The 18,391-nt window shown below is 34.8% G+C and overlaps 1 protein-coding gene across 4 annotated transcripts in view; it reads left to right on the forward strand.

Annotated features, from left to right (window-relative positions):
• The window catches only part of THSD7A (thrombospondin type 1 domain containing 7A), a 435,849-nt gene extending 418,784 nt beyond the window's left edge, over nt 1–17,065 (forward strand). For 3 of the 4 annotated variants that reach the window (XM_037019842.2, XM_073238769.1, XM_073238770.1), the window contains 6 exons: nt 2,007–2,180; nt 4,754–4,849; nt 7,666–7,748; nt 8,097–8,307; nt 10,879–10,966; nt 11,678–17,065. In XM_037019842.2, coding sequence (XP_036875737.2) covers nt 2,007–2,180; nt 4,754–4,849; nt 7,666–7,748; nt 8,097–8,307; nt 10,879–10,966; nt 11,678–11,762 — 737 coding nt within the window. In that variant the 3' untranslated portion in view covers nt 11,763–17,065. The remainder of the gene's footprint in view (nt 1–2,006; nt 2,181–4,753; nt 4,850–7,665; nt 7,749–8,096; nt 8,308–10,878; nt 10,967–11,677) is intronic. The other variant, XR_012132273.1, reaches the window with a different exon arrangement.
• The last annotated feature ends 1,326 nt before the right edge of the window (nt 17,066–18,391 follow it).

Below are 18,391 nucleotides of genomic sequence, written 5' to 3' on the forward strand. Positions count from 1 at the left end.
GTTTTCTGCAATGATAGCTTTTGAAAGCTAACAATATGCAAGCCAGTAAGGCTTAAAGAGTAAAATGTCAAAGTAGGAAATGGATTTCATGTACTTAATTGTCACATTCTTGGCAAGCATAGTATAGTTTCATTGTTACAATGGCTTATGTGCTCGAAGTATGAAAGCGTGTTTAGTACAAGGCAGTGTCTCACCCTCATTCATTGTTATTAAATCTTTGAAGCCTGACATGGATTATTTGGGGGTGATAATTATATAATTCACAGACTACCGTTAAAAGATGTATTGAGCTTTGTTGTAAAATACACTATATGAAGTGATATAAGCAGTAATACAGCCTGTTAGTAAAAAGTTGTCTTATTTCCATGTAGTTTGTAATCACTGAGGTGAAGTTAAACTGTCTTCATATAGAGAGGAGTTTTTAATTTTAATAATTCTCCTTCATAATTAAAAACTGAGTAACCCAAAAGTAGCATTTCCTAGGAGACAGAAATGTTTCTAAAGCTTCTTAGACTACTTAAAAATTGTTATTAGTTTCTTTTTCCTTAATACTTCTAAAATTTAGTAGAATTTTCTATACTTCAGGATGACATTAGAGTATTAATGACATACTACAGTAAAGGTCTACAAAAATCACTTCATTTACTATGTATCTGTTAGTCAATAATTCATGTCTTGGCAAAATTTCTTAATCATGGCACAAGAAGTTTTTTCATTAATCAGTTCTTCAGGCAACTTTGTGCTAATATTAGACATCTTCAGCATAATATAAGGTGATATGAATTACTCATGTGGTATGGCTGAAGTAATTAAAATGATAAGAAACCCTTGTGGATTTGTGTCTATCATAATTTACTGTATCCACTGAAAAGTATTACTGAGCAGTCAGTCCTGAAGGATGGTTGGGTATATGGGAAAGAAATCTTGTGAAATCTTCCCCGTTCTCAAAATGTTTGAAGATGTTGATGAGGAACAGTGGTACACTGAGGCCCAGCAATTCCACTCCTAGGTATATACCCAATACAAATAAGTATATGTAAGTTCACTAAAAGACTCACACCTAAAATGTTCACAACGTCAGTATTCATACTAGGAAAAATTTACTGCTGGACACATGCCCATCAACAGTAGAATGGACATCTGAATTGTGGTACATTAATGCAATGGAATAAAATATAGCAGTAGCAATGAACAAAGTAGAAATATATAAACATATGATGGATCTCACAAACAAACATAAATGAGTGAAAGAAACCAGATATTAGAAATAAAAAGTACATGTAAAATTCCATGTCTAACATGACGGGTGTTTCTGAGATTCTGAGAATGCTTGGCTGGATGTTCTTTGCATGAGTACATAATCAAAATGTGAAAATTCAGTATTTATGATGTGTAATCATGTTGCGTGTATGTTATTCTTCAGTAATAATAGAAAAAGGGGGGGAAGTTGGTTGAAGATGTAGATCCATGAAATGACCAGCATTACTGCCACGATTGCTGTCGCCCAGCTGACTGTCTCACCTCCATGCCTCTGGGAAGAAATAGGAATAAAGAATAGCCAGCTTTCTCAGCCTTGAGCTTCAGGTTCTTTTGAATCTTGAATACCTAGAAGGCAAGTTTTATGTGTATTTAGAATTTCATTGAATAGTCCCAAGTACTTAATAAACCCCTTTACAATGATAATGACAAGAGTGGTGGTAAGTTTTAATCAAGTATTTGTTGTCTCTTAAGAGGAGATGAATCATAAAGGACAAGCTCCTTCAAGCCATAGTTTACAGTTGATATTGTTAAGCAACATGTATTCTGTATGCAGTAACTTCCACTTAGAAAATACAAGTATTACTTATAAAACTACATACAAACCTGCAAATACTGAATATTTCTCTAATGTCATGTATGACTGGCCTGCCTAAAAACATTGCCCAGTGGCAATCTTAAGAAAAGATGAAATGCCTGTGTATAAACTATATGGAATCGGGTATGAACTATAAACATGTATTCTGCAGGTGACTGTTACTTGAAGGATTGGTCTTCGTGGAGCCTGTGTCAGCTGACCTGCGTGAACGGCGAGGACCTAGACTTTGGCGGAATACAGGTCCGTTCCAGAGCTGTGATTATACAAGAACTGGAAAATCAACATCTGTGCCCAGAGCAGATGTTAGAAACAAAATCATGTGATGGTGAGTGCTACAATTCATGAAAATCAATTCATTTTAGCTTTGTGTCGATAGGCAAAAGCATGAGAAAGAATTTTCAGTTGATATGCAAACTTGCTAAGATGTAACTTAGGATCGAGAATTGAATTAAGGGTATGATACTGAATTTTAAAGATTCAGAGGAAGAAAAATCTTGCCACCCTTCATAAATTAGATATAAAATATTGTAAAAATTTCTCCCATTTTTACAAGCCAAAGAAAGCTGAGATAATTAGGAGCACATTATTTGTATACCTATAACAAACTATCATGTATGGATCTAAAAATACCCTCAATTTATTTAAATCAAAAGAAATAAAGAAAAATTACAAATCTACAGCAAAATGAGATAATTCCCTATATCCTCAGGAATTGTTATAGTATTTGTAAGAAATCTAAATTTGACATACAACATATATAAACACAAATGTTGATGTGTATGTGTGTATGCATACACTTACAGAGAGCCATGCACCCAAATAAGCAATGCAAGACATTTATTTCAAGAGCCTTAAAATGTCATAGTTTGGAAAACAGAGAGTGTCTAAATGAAAACAAAAGAATTGAGTAGCAGAGAATGTAGGGCTCAACCTCTCCTACCTCTCCTGCCTGCTTGTGTTCTGAAACAGTTAAGTAGTATGACATATAATAATAAATAGGAGGCAAAATATCCCTTTTATTACTGAAAAGGTGGAAGAGAAGGTACAGAATGATGCAGAATAATGTTTAGAATGAAAGCCGAGTGGGCTAGATGACTTCACCCAAGAATTAGATAGGATTATCTGTTTTGTAGTTCAATCTTCCCAAATTGACCAACCAGATAAACCATCCCATGTAGCCTGAGATAAGAGTATGTAAAGAAGTGTAATAATTATTTATTACAATAAATAAAATAATTCCCAAGGAAAGAAAGTGATTTGTTCACCCCCAAATGACAATGAAATGAAATTACAAATTAATAACAAGGGCAGAAGAAATACTCCCATGCACACACTGAAGTAAAAACCACACTTCTAGAGAATTACATATCATATTAAGTGGGATGTGGCATGGAAGTACTTAGAAGAGAACTTAAAGCCTTCAGTGCTTATACAGGAGGGAGAAAGGTTTAAAATGAGCTAAGCATTCAACTTAAGATCTTTTTAAGAAAGGAAAAAAGAAGTAGAATATAACCAATACAGATAAATGCAATTCATGAGATAGAAAACAAAGAAACAAGGTAATTAACAAAACCATTAGCTGGTTTTTTGACCAAAGTAACAAAATAGATTTTGCCCCCTCATGGCAAAATCAATGAAGGAAAAACCTAGCAAAATCAGTACTACTACAAAGAGGGCTTAGAACACTATAATTCTATGATTAAATTTTGCTAATAAATGTAAAAACTTGGAGATACTTTAGAATATTATAATTTATCACAAGTAATAGAAAATCTGAGCCATGGGTTCTATAACTATTAAAAACTCAAATCTATCAGGAATTTACTCACACATGCACACAAACTGAGACCTAAATGGCTTTAATTGTGAGTTTTACCAAAATTTAAAGAAACAGACAATCCCCTTTTATGTGAAATCTTAAGAAACAGAATAAAGTTGAGTGAGAAAAAAGATGAGGAGAATCTCAACTCCCATGCTAGTATAACCTTGACAGTAAAAATCAGTCAGTGCAAATAAAGTCACCAATGAAAATAGATGTCAAAAATCATAAAAGATACCCAGAATTATACAGCCAGAATTTTCCTTTCTGGAGATTTACTCTAAAGCACCAACAGACTGGACAGGATGACTATTGAAGCATTGTTGTAATAACGAAAATTGAAAACAACCTAAAAGGCCATCCAGAGAGGAAGTAGCTAAGTAAATTGTGGTATTTAGTACAGTGGAATTCTATATGTCAGTTAAAATAAATGGACTATGTCTACATTAAAAAAGTCACATAGAAATATTTCATCTTTAACACTATCAAGTTTCAGAATGAGTATGATTTTTTTAAGATTTTAATATATATTTTATATATAATATGTATACTTTACATTTACATAAAACAATAAGAACTGTGGCACAGAAATGCATGCATTACTTCAGAATAGTGGGTTTTGCAGATATGGTGGGAGATTAGACAGGGAGGAATATGATAAGACATCCAGCTTATTTGTTATTTTTTTACTCATTAACAAGCAAAAGAAAACTAATGCATGACTAAATGGTGATATTTGTTAAAACTAATGATGGTTGACTGAATGTATCTTTTAGCTATTCTCTGTCCTTGTCTGCATGATTGGTATTTTTTACCGCTTTCAATAGAACATAAAATTAAATTAAAAATCCAGGTTCACATCAGATAGTATAGCAGCAGACATGGAAAAATTAGTTATGTATCTGGAATTTTGTAGCATTGATATGGCAATTTCAGGACAACCAATTAACATTTGAATCATTTAAGTTGGGCTTCTCATCACGTTTCAATTGTGTTAACATACTTTATTAATACTTCATCACCATGAATGTCTTTCTGGAGCACAGAATGCTTCTTTCACGTTTATTGTGTCCCTGCAGATGGACAGTGTTATGAGTATAAATGGATGGCTAGTGCCTGGAAAGGCTCTTCCAGAACAGTCTGGTGTCAAAGGTCAGATGGTATAAATGTAACAGGTAAACTTCCAATTTCTTTTGTTCTTTGAAAGTCTTCCTGTAACACACATGTAACTGTAACTGTTTAAAGAAAATAATTAATGAAGATATCCTTTCCAATTCAGTGCATGGGTAGAATTCAGGTGACCAAAGACAAATTATTTTTTAACAATTTCAATTAGGTTCTCTCTCACCCTGACATTTTAAACGTTGCTGCCAGAATTTACTTAATTAAAATACTGTCTAACTATAATAAGTGCTTATTTATAAGTAAATAATTGTCAGATTGTTCTTCCTAGAAATTTTACATATTAATAACTTACTACATGCTAAAAACAAAATGAATTTTTATCTGTATCTGTGTCTGTGCCTTCAAGGCAGTACACATATAGACCAAATATATTACCAAGGGACTCTGATTATACAAATCCCAATATATTGCCTGAGTTCAGAAGCCTATGATATATAGATTTTTATTAATTAATAGGAAAGACCTGTTGGTAAATCTTAAGCCCAGAGGATCTGAGCAGCTCACCTACTCTGTCCCCACTCAAAAATTATCACATATTCAAAGAAGAAATCCAAATGAATAACTTTTTGTGGATGTTCTTCGACCCAAACATACCCCAAAGAAACTACTCTAATCTGCAATTATTAAAAGTTTCCTTATCTGAGCCCCATCAATGTAGGGGATCCCAAAGACTCTTTGAAGAGGGAAGAGACTTGATTCCAAATAGGTAGTGAGTCACCCTCCTAGTATATTAGAAAAAAGCCAAGGTCAAAACTAGGACTTCTGCCTCAAACACATGGATCCAAAGTCTTATGTATCCCTTTAAACAATTTACCATTACAAATCTAATCCACAGGAACTCTCAGTAGTGTAGGAGCAGCGTGACTGTTGACAGTAAACTGTTCATTAGTTAACCAGCTGACCTGCTGCTGTTGTTTGACCCTCCAGCCTGGGAGAAAAAATAACATGTGTTTGGGTGCCTCTGAGTAAGGTCCATTTATAAATTATATTTAGCTGTAATATGTAAGGTAAGATAACAGGAGAAGGGATCACAGGCTTTTTGGAAAGCATCAATTTTTATATTGAACTTTAAATTACCTGGGTTTATTGAAATCTAATAACCTATTTCCTCCCTATGAAAGCTGGTGCAGGATGTCAAATTATACTCTTGTAAAGATAAGATTTTATATATGATTGATCTGTATCAGGAAACCCTTGATAATAGCAAGTCCCACTGAACACATATATATGAAAATAAAAGGCACCTACCAGGAACCCCTTTGCTCTCTCACAGTGTTATTTCTGGGAGAAAATCTGTTCCAACTATACCAGGCTAAGAGGCATAGGGGGAAAAGGAGCTGTGGGAGGGTAAGCACAGGCTTTCTGAACCCATGTTAGAGACGGGGTCCACTCAACTCAGGTTTTGAAAATGAATGTGTACCTTTTTCTTTAAACTGTTCATGGGGAGTTTTATAGTTTCCTCAGCAGTGCCTATTAGTTTTCGTGTTTTCTTTTTTCCAAATATGGGTGCAAATAATATTTGTCTGCCTTTTCTTCTACATGTTAGAAGCTCTTTTCCCATTGAAATTGGGACTATTCCCCAATGCAAAGGCAAATCAAATTTTAAAAGCTTTACCTGTAGAAATCATATTTCAATTTCTTTTCAGTGACTTTTTATAATTGAAAAATAAATCCAGTGATTTGTTTCTTTCTAATACTGTTTGATACCAAAAAGCCAATGTGTAAATGACTTGTGATAAACTTTATAAGCATTCTTCTTTTACCTTTTAGGAGAGATGAGATTCTTTATGAGAAATAGACAAGCATGTAAAGTATATTACCCACCTGCAATGATTGATTTCATTTTATGGAGTTGGCCTTATAAGGAACTCTCCTCGTGTTATTATCATCAGATAATAACTTCAATATGGCCATTTAACTGCACTTGCCTTGCAATGACTGCTTTTCCATAACACTTTTCTATGAATATTTTGTTTATAATATTGAGAGATAAGACAAAAAATTAACAGTAGGCACCTTTGATTCAATTCCAGAGGATCCTCAGTTCCATAAATATAGGGGAAACTTTGCTTTGCTAAAATTCTGTTAACTGAACAAGTATGGTTTAAAACTGTGGGTGCCTTCTATATCTTTATGACAGCCCCGTTCTCATCTGAAAGCCTCACTTATAACAGCTCAAGCACACTTTGTACAATACTTGAAAGGAAGGAAGAAAGAGAGATAAATGAGAGCTGCAATGTCAAGTTAAAGCAGTAGTGTGAACACATGACTTGGTAGCTACATTTGTTTGCTTTCCTGTATCCCGAAAGATCCTGAATTAGCAGGAGTACTGATTTTCTAAATAAAAAAAAAATGTACATTATAAAATAGTACATTTGTGTGGTAGTCACATGAATTGACAAGACATCTCAAGGAACATGAAAACTATTTCTTTGAATAGCCAAGAAAGAATATTAACTTTAAGGGAAAATTAAATCTGCCTTTTAATGTTGGGCTTGACTTCAAGAACCATGACAGAAATAGCCGTGTGGCACTGTTTTGCAAGTAGCAACTACAAAATCAGCCATTCAACAAGTGCTTATGGAACTTCTGCTAAGTGCCAGCGCTGTTCTGTCTCCTGTGACTAAGGAAAGCCTCAAGTTCCTAAATAAAGTGGTCAAGGTTAACCAAATATTTCAGACAACCACCCTCATAAAAATGCATGGATTCCCAAAGTAGTTAAGATTCAAAGACAAGTGTATAACAGCAGTGTATTTTTATCATTGCAAGAGATGCTACTTGTCAAAATTGATTTTCTGTTCTGCAGGGGGCTGCCTGGTGGTGCGCCAGCCTGATGCTGACAGGTCCTGTAACCCACCGTGTAGCCAACCCCACTCGTACTGTAGTGAGGTATGTGTGAATTCATTAGGGCAGACAGGCTAGCTTCATCACCTGTCATCCCACTGCCTCTTGTGCATGTGCAATCCATTTCCCTCCTAGCAAAGCATGTCTTGAGGCATTAAGTTCTATTTTTAGAACTCTCCTTTTACCAACATAAACAATTCTGCATGCACTTGCTTCTGCTGATAGAGTATGTTGGTATACAGAACAAAAATCATGTTCTTTTTATATAGTCGACACAGAAATTACTTGCAATGAATTCCCAAAACAGTACTTCTTTAAAAGTCTTCTCCTCGAGTCAGGTCTGTTATGGTTTCAAAGATCTCTTGCATGTGTAGAAATCTTGTTCTCCTGCAGGCAAGGACGTGCAGTTGTGAGGAAGGGTACACTGAAGTCATGTCTTCTAATGGTACACTTGAGCAATGCACCCTTATCCCCGTGGTGGTGATGCCCACCGTAGAGGACAAAAGAGGAGATGTGAAAACCAGTCGGGCTGTACACCCAACCCAGCCCTCCGGTAACCCAGCAGGACGGGGAAGGACCTGGTTTCTACAGCCATTTGGGCCAGGTGACGTGACTAGACAGTGTTGATATAGAAGTCTTTACTTATGTATTTAACCAACACCAAAGGATTAAAAAATGAGCAAGCATTTTTCATATAAGTTATATATTATTTCATTTATACTCATTTATTCTGATACTGCTATAGATGATAATTTTTTACAATTATTATGAAAAACATTCATGCTCAAAGGTCAGAGAAATGAATTACTTTCTCCTGAGAAAAATTTAACATTGATATTAGTTATTTCAATCTCAGTGCTAAGTTTACAAGTATAGTTATGCTCACATTGAACAAATGAAAATATTAATTAGGAAAAGAGAGCATTGTCATTCAGAACTGGAATAAATAAAACTATAAAGGCATTCAGGAATCTTTCATTTGGCCACAGAATGATAATAATTTGAACCTAAAATAGGTACATCAACAATGCAGTACTGTGCCAGGGTGCACTTGGTAGCCAGCGCAATTTCTCTCAGCCCTTAGACTTGTGACACTCAGAATCTATAGCAGCACCAGATACACAGGGACAAGGGTAGAGTCTTCCTGTCTACATGGGATAATGTAAACTTGGAGACTCACCAGACCCTTGTCATATTTAATAGACAGGTCTAAAAGTGTCTAGTAATGGACTTGAAGCCAATACATGCAAAAACTTGAAGGCTCAATAAAACGCTTTCCCTACTCCGCACACTCTCCCTCCAATCGGATCACAATATGCTTACCCCTAGAAATGAGCTGGTGCTTAAAAACGTGCTACAAGGGCTATTTAGTAGCAAAGATCATGTCACTTTTTCTTTCTTTTTTTTTTTTTTTTACCATTTTTATCTCCATATATTGGGTGCATTGCCTTCCAGCTGTGCCACCTACTAGCCCTGTGGCCTTGGGCAGCCACTCTGAGACTCTGTCTCCTGATCATGCCATTTTTTCTTATACAAAGAGGGATAATAGGTTAATGATCAAAGGAAATCTCCAAGCAAAGCCAGGCATAGGCTATAACTCCATTAGAAACATGAGAAAGGAAGAGATTTGCATAGGAAGCACAACAATATTTTTTTTTTAATGCATTATGTCAAAACACTTTCCCTTATTGGGGAATCATTGTTAAGCAAGTACTTTCAGTATTTGGGTGATTCACATTTAGCCACATTATCCCTGCCTTGACTAGGTGTTTAACTGAAAATAGCAAAGCTGACTTGTCTGTGCAAACAAACATGGGACACTCTTTTCTCAGTGTTCAAGACAGTGGACCAGCAAACGGCCATTGACAATCTCGTCCTTGACCAAGAATCAAGCAGATCTCCTCACATCAAAACTGTTTTTTAAAAAGAAAGAATATTATTGTCATTTTAAATTTAATATATAGCTTCCCTAAAGTGAACATTTTAGTGTATTAAAAAATACACGTTCTTTAAAAAAATGCTTTTAGACCTTATTTTTAGTTTTTGAAAAATCCAAGAATATTTGTTGAAGATCTCTCGGAGCAGAGAAACCCAGCAGTGGAACAGCTCTTCTGTTTTTCAACCCAGCCTGCTCAAATATTAAAAATATTTATAATTAAAAAGAAAGGATATTTAGAATATTAACATAATTGGTTTTCAGCAAATGAACCCCTAAGCGATCCAGCTGTAGGCAGAAAAAAATTTCATGTACTGATTCACTTTTGATGCCCTCAAAATACTGAATAAACTAAAGCCTCTCTGGGGTCAATTTGCTCAATCTATAATTTTAACATTAATATCATGTGTTTAATTGTATGTATGCAACAGAAAATATATGCTGATGTAAGGATGTAGGGATCAAATTAAGTTAGGCAAAGTCGTTAATAGTATCTTCTATTTGAATTTTATGCAGAACATAAAACAGATGTTCAAAGAGAATGAGACCAGAAATCCAAATTAGAAAAGTCCCTCTCTTGATTCCATGTAATAGAAAAAGTTACTTAGAGATCCTTTTATGTGTTAATTAAACTTGGTTATTTTGCAAATAATATTGTCAAACCAATTTTAAAATATAGCAGAAATTATATAAAAGAATATTCATTCAAAAACATGTTAAGTATGTTCACTTCCAATTCATCTGGGAAAAAAATATTATAATGGTAAAGTTTATGTTTACATACCTGTCTGTATCAACTCTAAGTTGTTGCACTTTTTTGAAATTGCCTTATTTTTCTTCTTTTCTTATAATTGCCATTCTCAAAATAGAATGAAAATGAGAGGAAAATGTTTATTTAGCATTACAAATACATTGGATTTGAAATAAAATTCAGATAAGCAGCAGCCAAAATTCACACATATTACCTTGAAATCTGAACACAAATTGAAAACATTATTTATTATTTTTCCATTCAATTTTCATTGTAAATTTATTTTTAATGAAGCAGCATCTAACATAATAGCAGCTTTGCATTAATCATTAACTGTGTCTAAGCAATAATTCATTTTGAATTTTGAAAGGGCTTGGTCATATGTGACTGGTCATTGTTCATAGTTAAAACTGTTATATATATAGATATAAATATATATATACATACAAGACTAATGTAAATTAATGTCTAATATCCATTCTTCTTAGATGGGAGACTAAAGACCTGGGTTTATGGTGTAGCAGCTGGGGCATTTGTGTTACTCATCTTTATTGTCTCCATGATTTACCTAGCTTGGTGAGTGATTAAATATTTCAAAACCTCGGGGAATGCATAATCTCTCTATTTCAGCAAAATCACTGTCAAATAACCATAACACAAGAACAACAAACTAATGTCTCAAGTAAGTGTTCCACATTTACGTAATGTCCATCTGAAGTTCAAGTACATGTGACTGTAGTCTTAGATCATCTTAAAGATAACAAATCTGAGCCGTTTAATTTCTGAGGATGTCAGCCTTGCTCCAGGCCATCTTCTCAAGAAGGTTCTCCTTGGTTACACAAGGGAATAGTGTTGTGTATCCTTATGGTGAACGGTGGATTTTGATACTGAATTATTACTAGAGAAAGATATTTTGATCATACCTAAGATTATTCAACTATCTTTTAAAACATGTATTATTTATAAGTTATGTATTATTTCTAAAGGTTTCTGGCCAAATATAAATGATTAGAATATAATGTTACTTCTGTTGTTAGTACTAGAGGAATTCCATTCGAATAATTTATCTCTTACAAGATAATAAAACATTTGAACAGTTCTGTTTCAAGTTAATTCAGAGCATAAAACTAAGAAATGCAAGGTACTAGCATATGAAGTGTTATGGTTGAATTTAGGCCACATAGGCAATGAGGCAATTTCAATCTAGCAGTATGTTTTGAATGTTTTTCATTTAAAACAACAAAATTTATGATTGAAGATTTATTCCCAATTTTAATCATTTTATAGCAAAAAGCCAAAGAAACCCCAAAGAAGGCAAAACAACCGACTGAAACCTTTAACCTTAGCGTATGATGGAGATGCAGACATGTAAAATACAATTTATCCTGGGAAAAACCAGTTTCAGCTTTCTGACTTTGTAGTAGACACCCAGAGGCCACAAAGCTATTCTAACTGTGTGAATTAAAAATGCACTGTAACATTCTAAAAAAGCATCATAAAGAAAAGAGTGAACTAAGAGTACCATTGGAGATATCAAGAAAGTACCGCTTACATAGAAGCCATCAAGCCCTGAGAATTCTAGGAAATTTAGGTGAATACATGCTGCATTCTGAGAGTTTTTTGTGATCTTTTCTGAAATCTACGAACTGACAATTCACTTTCATCTCGAAAATATGGTTGTGGAATTGAACAGTTAGGATGACTGACGCAAGCCTCTATCTGCAGTGTTAACCCATAGTAACATTTTAGCATGAATCTCTGCAGTACCAAGATCTCTACAGTACTTACCAAGATCTCTACAGTACTACAGTCAAGCATAACAACATGCATACTCAGCTGAATGACACACATTATTGTCAGATTATGTACTTGTTAATAAGCAATTTTAATGGTAAATAAGAGAAAAACTTTAAGCAGAAAACCCATTGAATAAATTCAGCATCTTGGTGGTTGATGGTAGCTTTGATTAACCTGCATTTCAGAGGCAAAGACTCTTTTGTAAGACTTCATTCCTGTCTCCGAAATACGAATGCTGGACAGGTACTAGTATCTTAGAAGAAAGAGTCCTCAAGTTTGGTATTTTATAGTGGTTATTGTCTGGAAAACTAATTTGCTTGTGTTAATACATTTCTACTTTCCCTAATTTTCAAACTGGTTGCCTGCATCTCTTTTGCTATATGGAAGGCACAATTTTGCACTATATTAGTGCAGCATGATAGGCACTTAACCAGTATTGCCATAGAAATTGCCTCTTTTAGTGTGGGATGAAGACATCTGTGCCATGGCTGGAGACATTTGCAAGTTCTTGTGTCCTGAAGAGAGTAAAGGACGGTTTGGATGGCAACAGGATGGTATTAGCTATTACATCTGCTGTATACACTCCTCCTCATCACTGCAGCCATTGTGAAATTGACAACATGGCGGTAATTTAGTGTTCAAGTCCCGAACTCATCAGCCCTCCAAAAGATAGATCCCTCCAGTTGGTTTTTAATTGTATTTTGAAGGCTGTTTATGACTAGATTTTTATATTCCTTATCTTTGTTAAAAAAAGAAAAGAAAAGAAAAAAATGAGCTGGTTGTCTTTTTAATTTTGAGCAGACTAAAAAAATAATGTATTGGTGATTCTGTAACTAAAGAAATCAAAATTGCGTATTGATTTTACTTTCTCCCTGACTTGTTTTTCTAGTTTCAAATTGAATGTATGTCAAAATCCATAGCTCTCTCTTTCTCACTAGTAAAATTTGAAGCAGTTTTTTAATATATGATTTCAAAAACTAAAATTTAGAGAGAGGAGAATAAATATTTTGTCCAGGGCTTCATTAAATATCCAGACCAAGGGTGGAAAACTTTTTCTGTAAAAGATTAGATAGTAAATATTTCCAGCCAGGTCTAGGTTGCAAATTCTCAATTCTGCCATTGTGAGAACACAGCCATAGACAATACACAGTACATATAACAGTGAGCATGGCTGTTTCCAGTAAACCTTTCTTTACAAAAACAGCCAGCAGCCATGGTTTGCAGACCATTGGTCTAGAAGTTTTTTCAGTGCTAACTGTCTATTGGGTCGTCTTTAGTTTTCATTCACTTACCATTAGACTGCAATCAATGATTAATTTCAAAGGTGATAAACAGGTATTAAATTTACCACTACACTGAAAGTAGCTATATTTTTTCATAGAGGTAGCCCTGGGAAGGCAGAGTGAAATTATATCTAACTTATTACATATGGAAAAGAAAATTCTAAAGGTGCCATTAAAAACCGATTCCATTTTTCAGGCAACATTTACGGCAACAATATTTGGGAGAGGCTAGGACATTAGGTTTTCAGGTTTTTTAAAAATAGTGTAACAAGCTATTTTATCTTAAACATAGCCGTGCTGCTTATAAAAGTGGTTTTTGGACAAGGTATTTTACTTTCATTCTAGAGTTTGGACTCCCCCTGCTGTTCATTAGAGTATTTGCAAGTATTACAAAAGAGCAGGTTAGGATGTTATGGTCCCCAAAATGAATAGATTTCTACACATTGCAAGGAGAATTAAATGTAGTAAGCACTAATTCCTTATTTAATACTCACAGTATTAGGCAGTGTAAATAATTTCAAATCAAACAGGTGCTCAGGAAAATGAGGATTATACTTTAAACCAAGGATTTGAAAAAGGAAAAGCATAAAAACAAATTCCATTTCAACTGTCTTATTGAAGAGGAAGACAAAAATAATACTGTTACTCTAAAACTGTGATTGTCGATATATAGACTCAGGGGTCCTCCAGATAGTCTTCAAATTGATCTCTTTGAATAAAAGGGACTCTATTTGTCCAAAATAGTTGATAAAGAATCTGTTTCAGTTACTTGAAGAATTCAGCTAACAGCTTTATGAAATGTGTGCAACACCTAATAAGTTTGAAATGACTGAATAGAATATTGTTGCTACTAAAGCTATATTACTATGCTGTAAAATGTCATTAATTACAAGTCAGATCACTATTATCCTACCTATATTGTAAGATTTAAATGAATTAATTGATCAACATTATAAAATGTTGTGAAGATACAAGGTGTTTTTATTCATAAATTGATTACAGTTTACAACACCACATATATGCAGGAGACTAGGTTCAATGTGACCTAGCACTTGCCCACACACTGGACGTTCACTGTTAGGAATAGTAAACAGTGGATGGCCTCTTGTTAGAAAGGCGAAAGGAAGGGAATGTAGCTAAGCTGGTTACTTTGGACAAATGAAGGTTACCAGTATTCATGTTTATAACAAGAAAATAGCCTTATTCTTGTTTCTGGCATGAGTCAATAATGAGTTAAATACTTTACTGGAATTTCATTAAAACCTTATTCCTCTTGTTCATTCAAACAGTTCAGGAGGAGAATATAGTAACAGCTGTCTATTGACACTTTTGCCTTACCGAAACAGTCCGTGAGCCCAGTGTTCTATAAATATGATGGTCTGGTTCATTAAAAAAAAAAGAAGGAAAATATTGACATACTATTATACTATTTTATAGTACTGGTCAGTATAAAACACAAAGAAGTGGTGTAACTGACTGTATAAAACACAAAGAAGTGGTGTAACTGACCACTCTTGCTCATTCATTAGTACTTTAGGATATTGGCCATAATCCTTATTTCAAAGCTTTTTTGAGGTCATTACATTGTAGCTTAAAGCTAATTTGAAAAGGGGTGCAAAAGAGCATGTCCTTAATTACTTATAACAAAGCACAAATTACAAAGACAAATATTTACTGAATTATCACATGTAAGATATTCTGCCAGGTGCTGTAAAAACCTAATAATGGCTTTTGTATACATGTGTACCTAAGACATTCAAAAGAAGGAAAAAATGTTTAACAAGTAAAAATAACACTTAAACACATCATCCTTTCCTCTGGATTTGTTTTTCAATGTGGCGGTATTTTCCTTATGTAATGCCCATGTCTCAGGCCATGCTGTTAGAGTTTTGCTTTATCCCTCCTCAATCCTCAGATAGGTGGCAGTGGCACTGTGGCTTAATCAGAACATTCCAAAGTCCCTGGACATTTCAAGAAAAAGCCACTTACATAAAACTTTGTACAGGAAGCAAGTAACACCTCTCACAGTGTTTTTGTTTTTTCTTTAGACCCCCTCAAATGCCCCATATCCTTGCTCCATTGTGATGAGTTGCTCTGTCTGGTTTTTCCCTACTTCGCTCTCATCAACAACCTATCTTGTCTACTTCCTTTAAAACCACCTTCTCCTAAACATGCACAAATTCTTAATAAGAAGTAAAGAGGTGAATTTCCTTCCTATTGGAGTCAAAGTGTCACCCAGAGGGTGAACATCTTGATTTAAACAGAATGTACTGGTCAAAGACATCAAGAAAGAGATAAGGAAAGATGTGGAAGACATGTCAAAACAAGACCTTTTCCTATAAACATGTCAATTCCTACCCTGGATTTAATGCTACCCCAGTACCCAGCCACCTCCATCATGCCTCTTTGTTCATGTCCCACCCTACCAGACAGTGAGGGAAGCCTGTGCCTTTCCATGCTTATAGAAAGGAGAGCCCATTCTTAGGCTGATTTGGGGTCAAAAAAGATTTGCAAGAGTCATGCTTCCCTAGTGATCTGGGACTCACTGTTTGTAAAAATATTCCCAAATTCAAAGGGAATATTGTAGTATTTCCCCACTGAGGAGGTTTACAGTAGCACAGTCCATGACCCAGTCTGGGAGGAAGCTCGTCAGAGAGCCGGCTCCCCTGGGTCTGGTGTAGGTGTGAGAATGAACAACCCTGCCTGTCCCCCGGCTCCGAGGCTCAGGTGGCCGTGAACAGGATTTCAGGTGAATGAAACTGGCGTTTTGGCCTAGCAAACCTTATTCTTTATGAAAAGGAAGTTTCACGGTATGATGTGGTAATTCTGTACCTAGCAGGGTCACTGATAAATGGTTATGTCTACTTTATTAAATGAGTAAAACGAATGTTTAATGGTTAGAGTTAATTTTCTAGTTTTATGTTTTGTGTTCCTATCAAGCCAGATCTTAAAATGGGCAATATGTGAAGGCTTTTAGTTTGTGGAGTTATGTTTTCAGCTATCAAAAATCTCTAGATATCAGTCTTGTTGTGTTTTGTAGATGGTCTTCTTTTTGTTTTTAAAGCAATAGTTTCTAGATCATGTATTCTAACCCCTCAATGAACTTTTGCCAACTGTTTTTCAGGAATCTATTTATGTTTATTTTTTAAAAGTAAACATCAAAATTCCCTTTCTGGTACTTTTTCCTGCCTATTTCTAGCACAGAGATTTGAAGAGAGCAGTAACTGTCATAAAATATAACTTTATTAAATTTGCAATGTCTTTCTATAAATTATAATCCCCTACATGTGTTTTTTGGTTAATTTAACTACCTGAATATTTATTTTGTTTAAATAAGGAGGCAGCTGTCTAAGAAGTTTTTGTTAAATTACTTTGTAAATTGTGTAATTTATTTTAAATCATGTACATTTCTTTTTTAATGCACAAAATGCCTATGTACAATTAATCACAGATTTGCAAATAATGTCACTAAGCTTTATCCAGTTAATACAGATGGCATGTGAAGATGTAATATGCTTTCTTACATTTTCATATGGGTTATTTGTAAATAACTATGTTGCTGACAAACATAAACATGGAAATCATTTTCATTATATACATGTGTATCTGTTTTAATTTGCATCATTTGCTGCTCAAATGTGGGTCACAAATTTTTTTTCAGCAAATATCCAAATCCTTTTACTACTGTATTGCCTGTTCCTGTGTTTTTTTTTTCACAACTCCAACTTAGAAAATTCAAGAGATGCAAACTTTTACTGTAAAAATATGCTGAGGCCACCAGGTTAATCATTACGGACTAAGGACCTCTTGGTTTCCAGTTAATTGAAAGGGAACACCAGCAGAAGATGGTGAGCCGCTCCAGGGTGGAGTCAGCTCTGCCCGCCCTGCCCACTTCTCAGAAATCAAACCTCTCCCTGTCCTTCACCAATAAAAGACCAGACCTAAGAAAACAAGGCCGAAGCTCACACACTAACAAACTGAGATTCTCTTAATTCCCCAAATTAAAATTCCCACATTTACAAATGTAGGAAAGGATGCACAAATTAGATAAATTGCTGCCAAGGTAGCTTGCCATAAAAACATTTTCTGAAATAGCTGTTCACTGAAGTATAAGTAAGCAGGAAACTCTTTAAATATATGAACCACTCAAAGTATGCAGCTAGGCTCAAATACTTGATGAAAAAATGGTGATTTTCAGTCTCTTTATTTTCTGTATTTTTCATTACAACTGAATCTGTTTTTAATATATATCACCTAGATATTTCTTTGTATATATCCCTGGACATTCATAGTCAAATTACTAACTTCAGTTTTTATTTTGCAAGTCCAATTTACTTCCTGCCAACACAAATATGAACATAACTGGTCTACAGTCTCTATTTCCTTCCTGAGTCTAGTGATCCCTTTCATTAAACTCTGAACATAGGCCAAAGAAGAACCAACACAATTCAATTTAGAGTTCTCGTAGGCGTCAGATGCTTTCAAAAGGTAGCAGCTACATCTAAAAATGCTCAAACACAGTCAGGCATTTGACGTTGCAGTTTTTTCTTTTCTTTTTTTCCAGATGACTTCCAGGGGGATCTTTATACCTTCCTCCAAAGCATCTCCCTGCCAAGGGAGCTCCCGTTAGCAATCCGATATGTTACCTGCCATATTTTTCTCCTTCATGTGATCTTACAGAACATGATGGGGAAAGGAGGAGAAAAAGGAAAAGAGAAAAATGGGCTAAATTTTTTTAAATTAAAGTATCATTGATATACAGTCTTATGTTGGTTTCAAATACACACCATGGCTCAGCATTTACCCATATTATCAAGTCCTCACCCTCTCCAGTGCAGTCACCCTCCATCAACATAGTAAGATGTTACAGAATCATGAACTGTATTCTCCATGCTGTACTACCGTTGCCATGACCAACCTA

Source organism: Manis javanica, chromosome 6 (genome assembly GCF_040802235.1).
Source record: "Manis javanica isolate MJ-LG chromosome 6, MJ_LKY, whole genome shotgun sequence".
In the NCBI taxonomy this organism is placed as follows: Eukaryota; Metazoa; Chordata; class Mammalia; order Pholidota; family Manidae; genus Manis; species Manis javanica.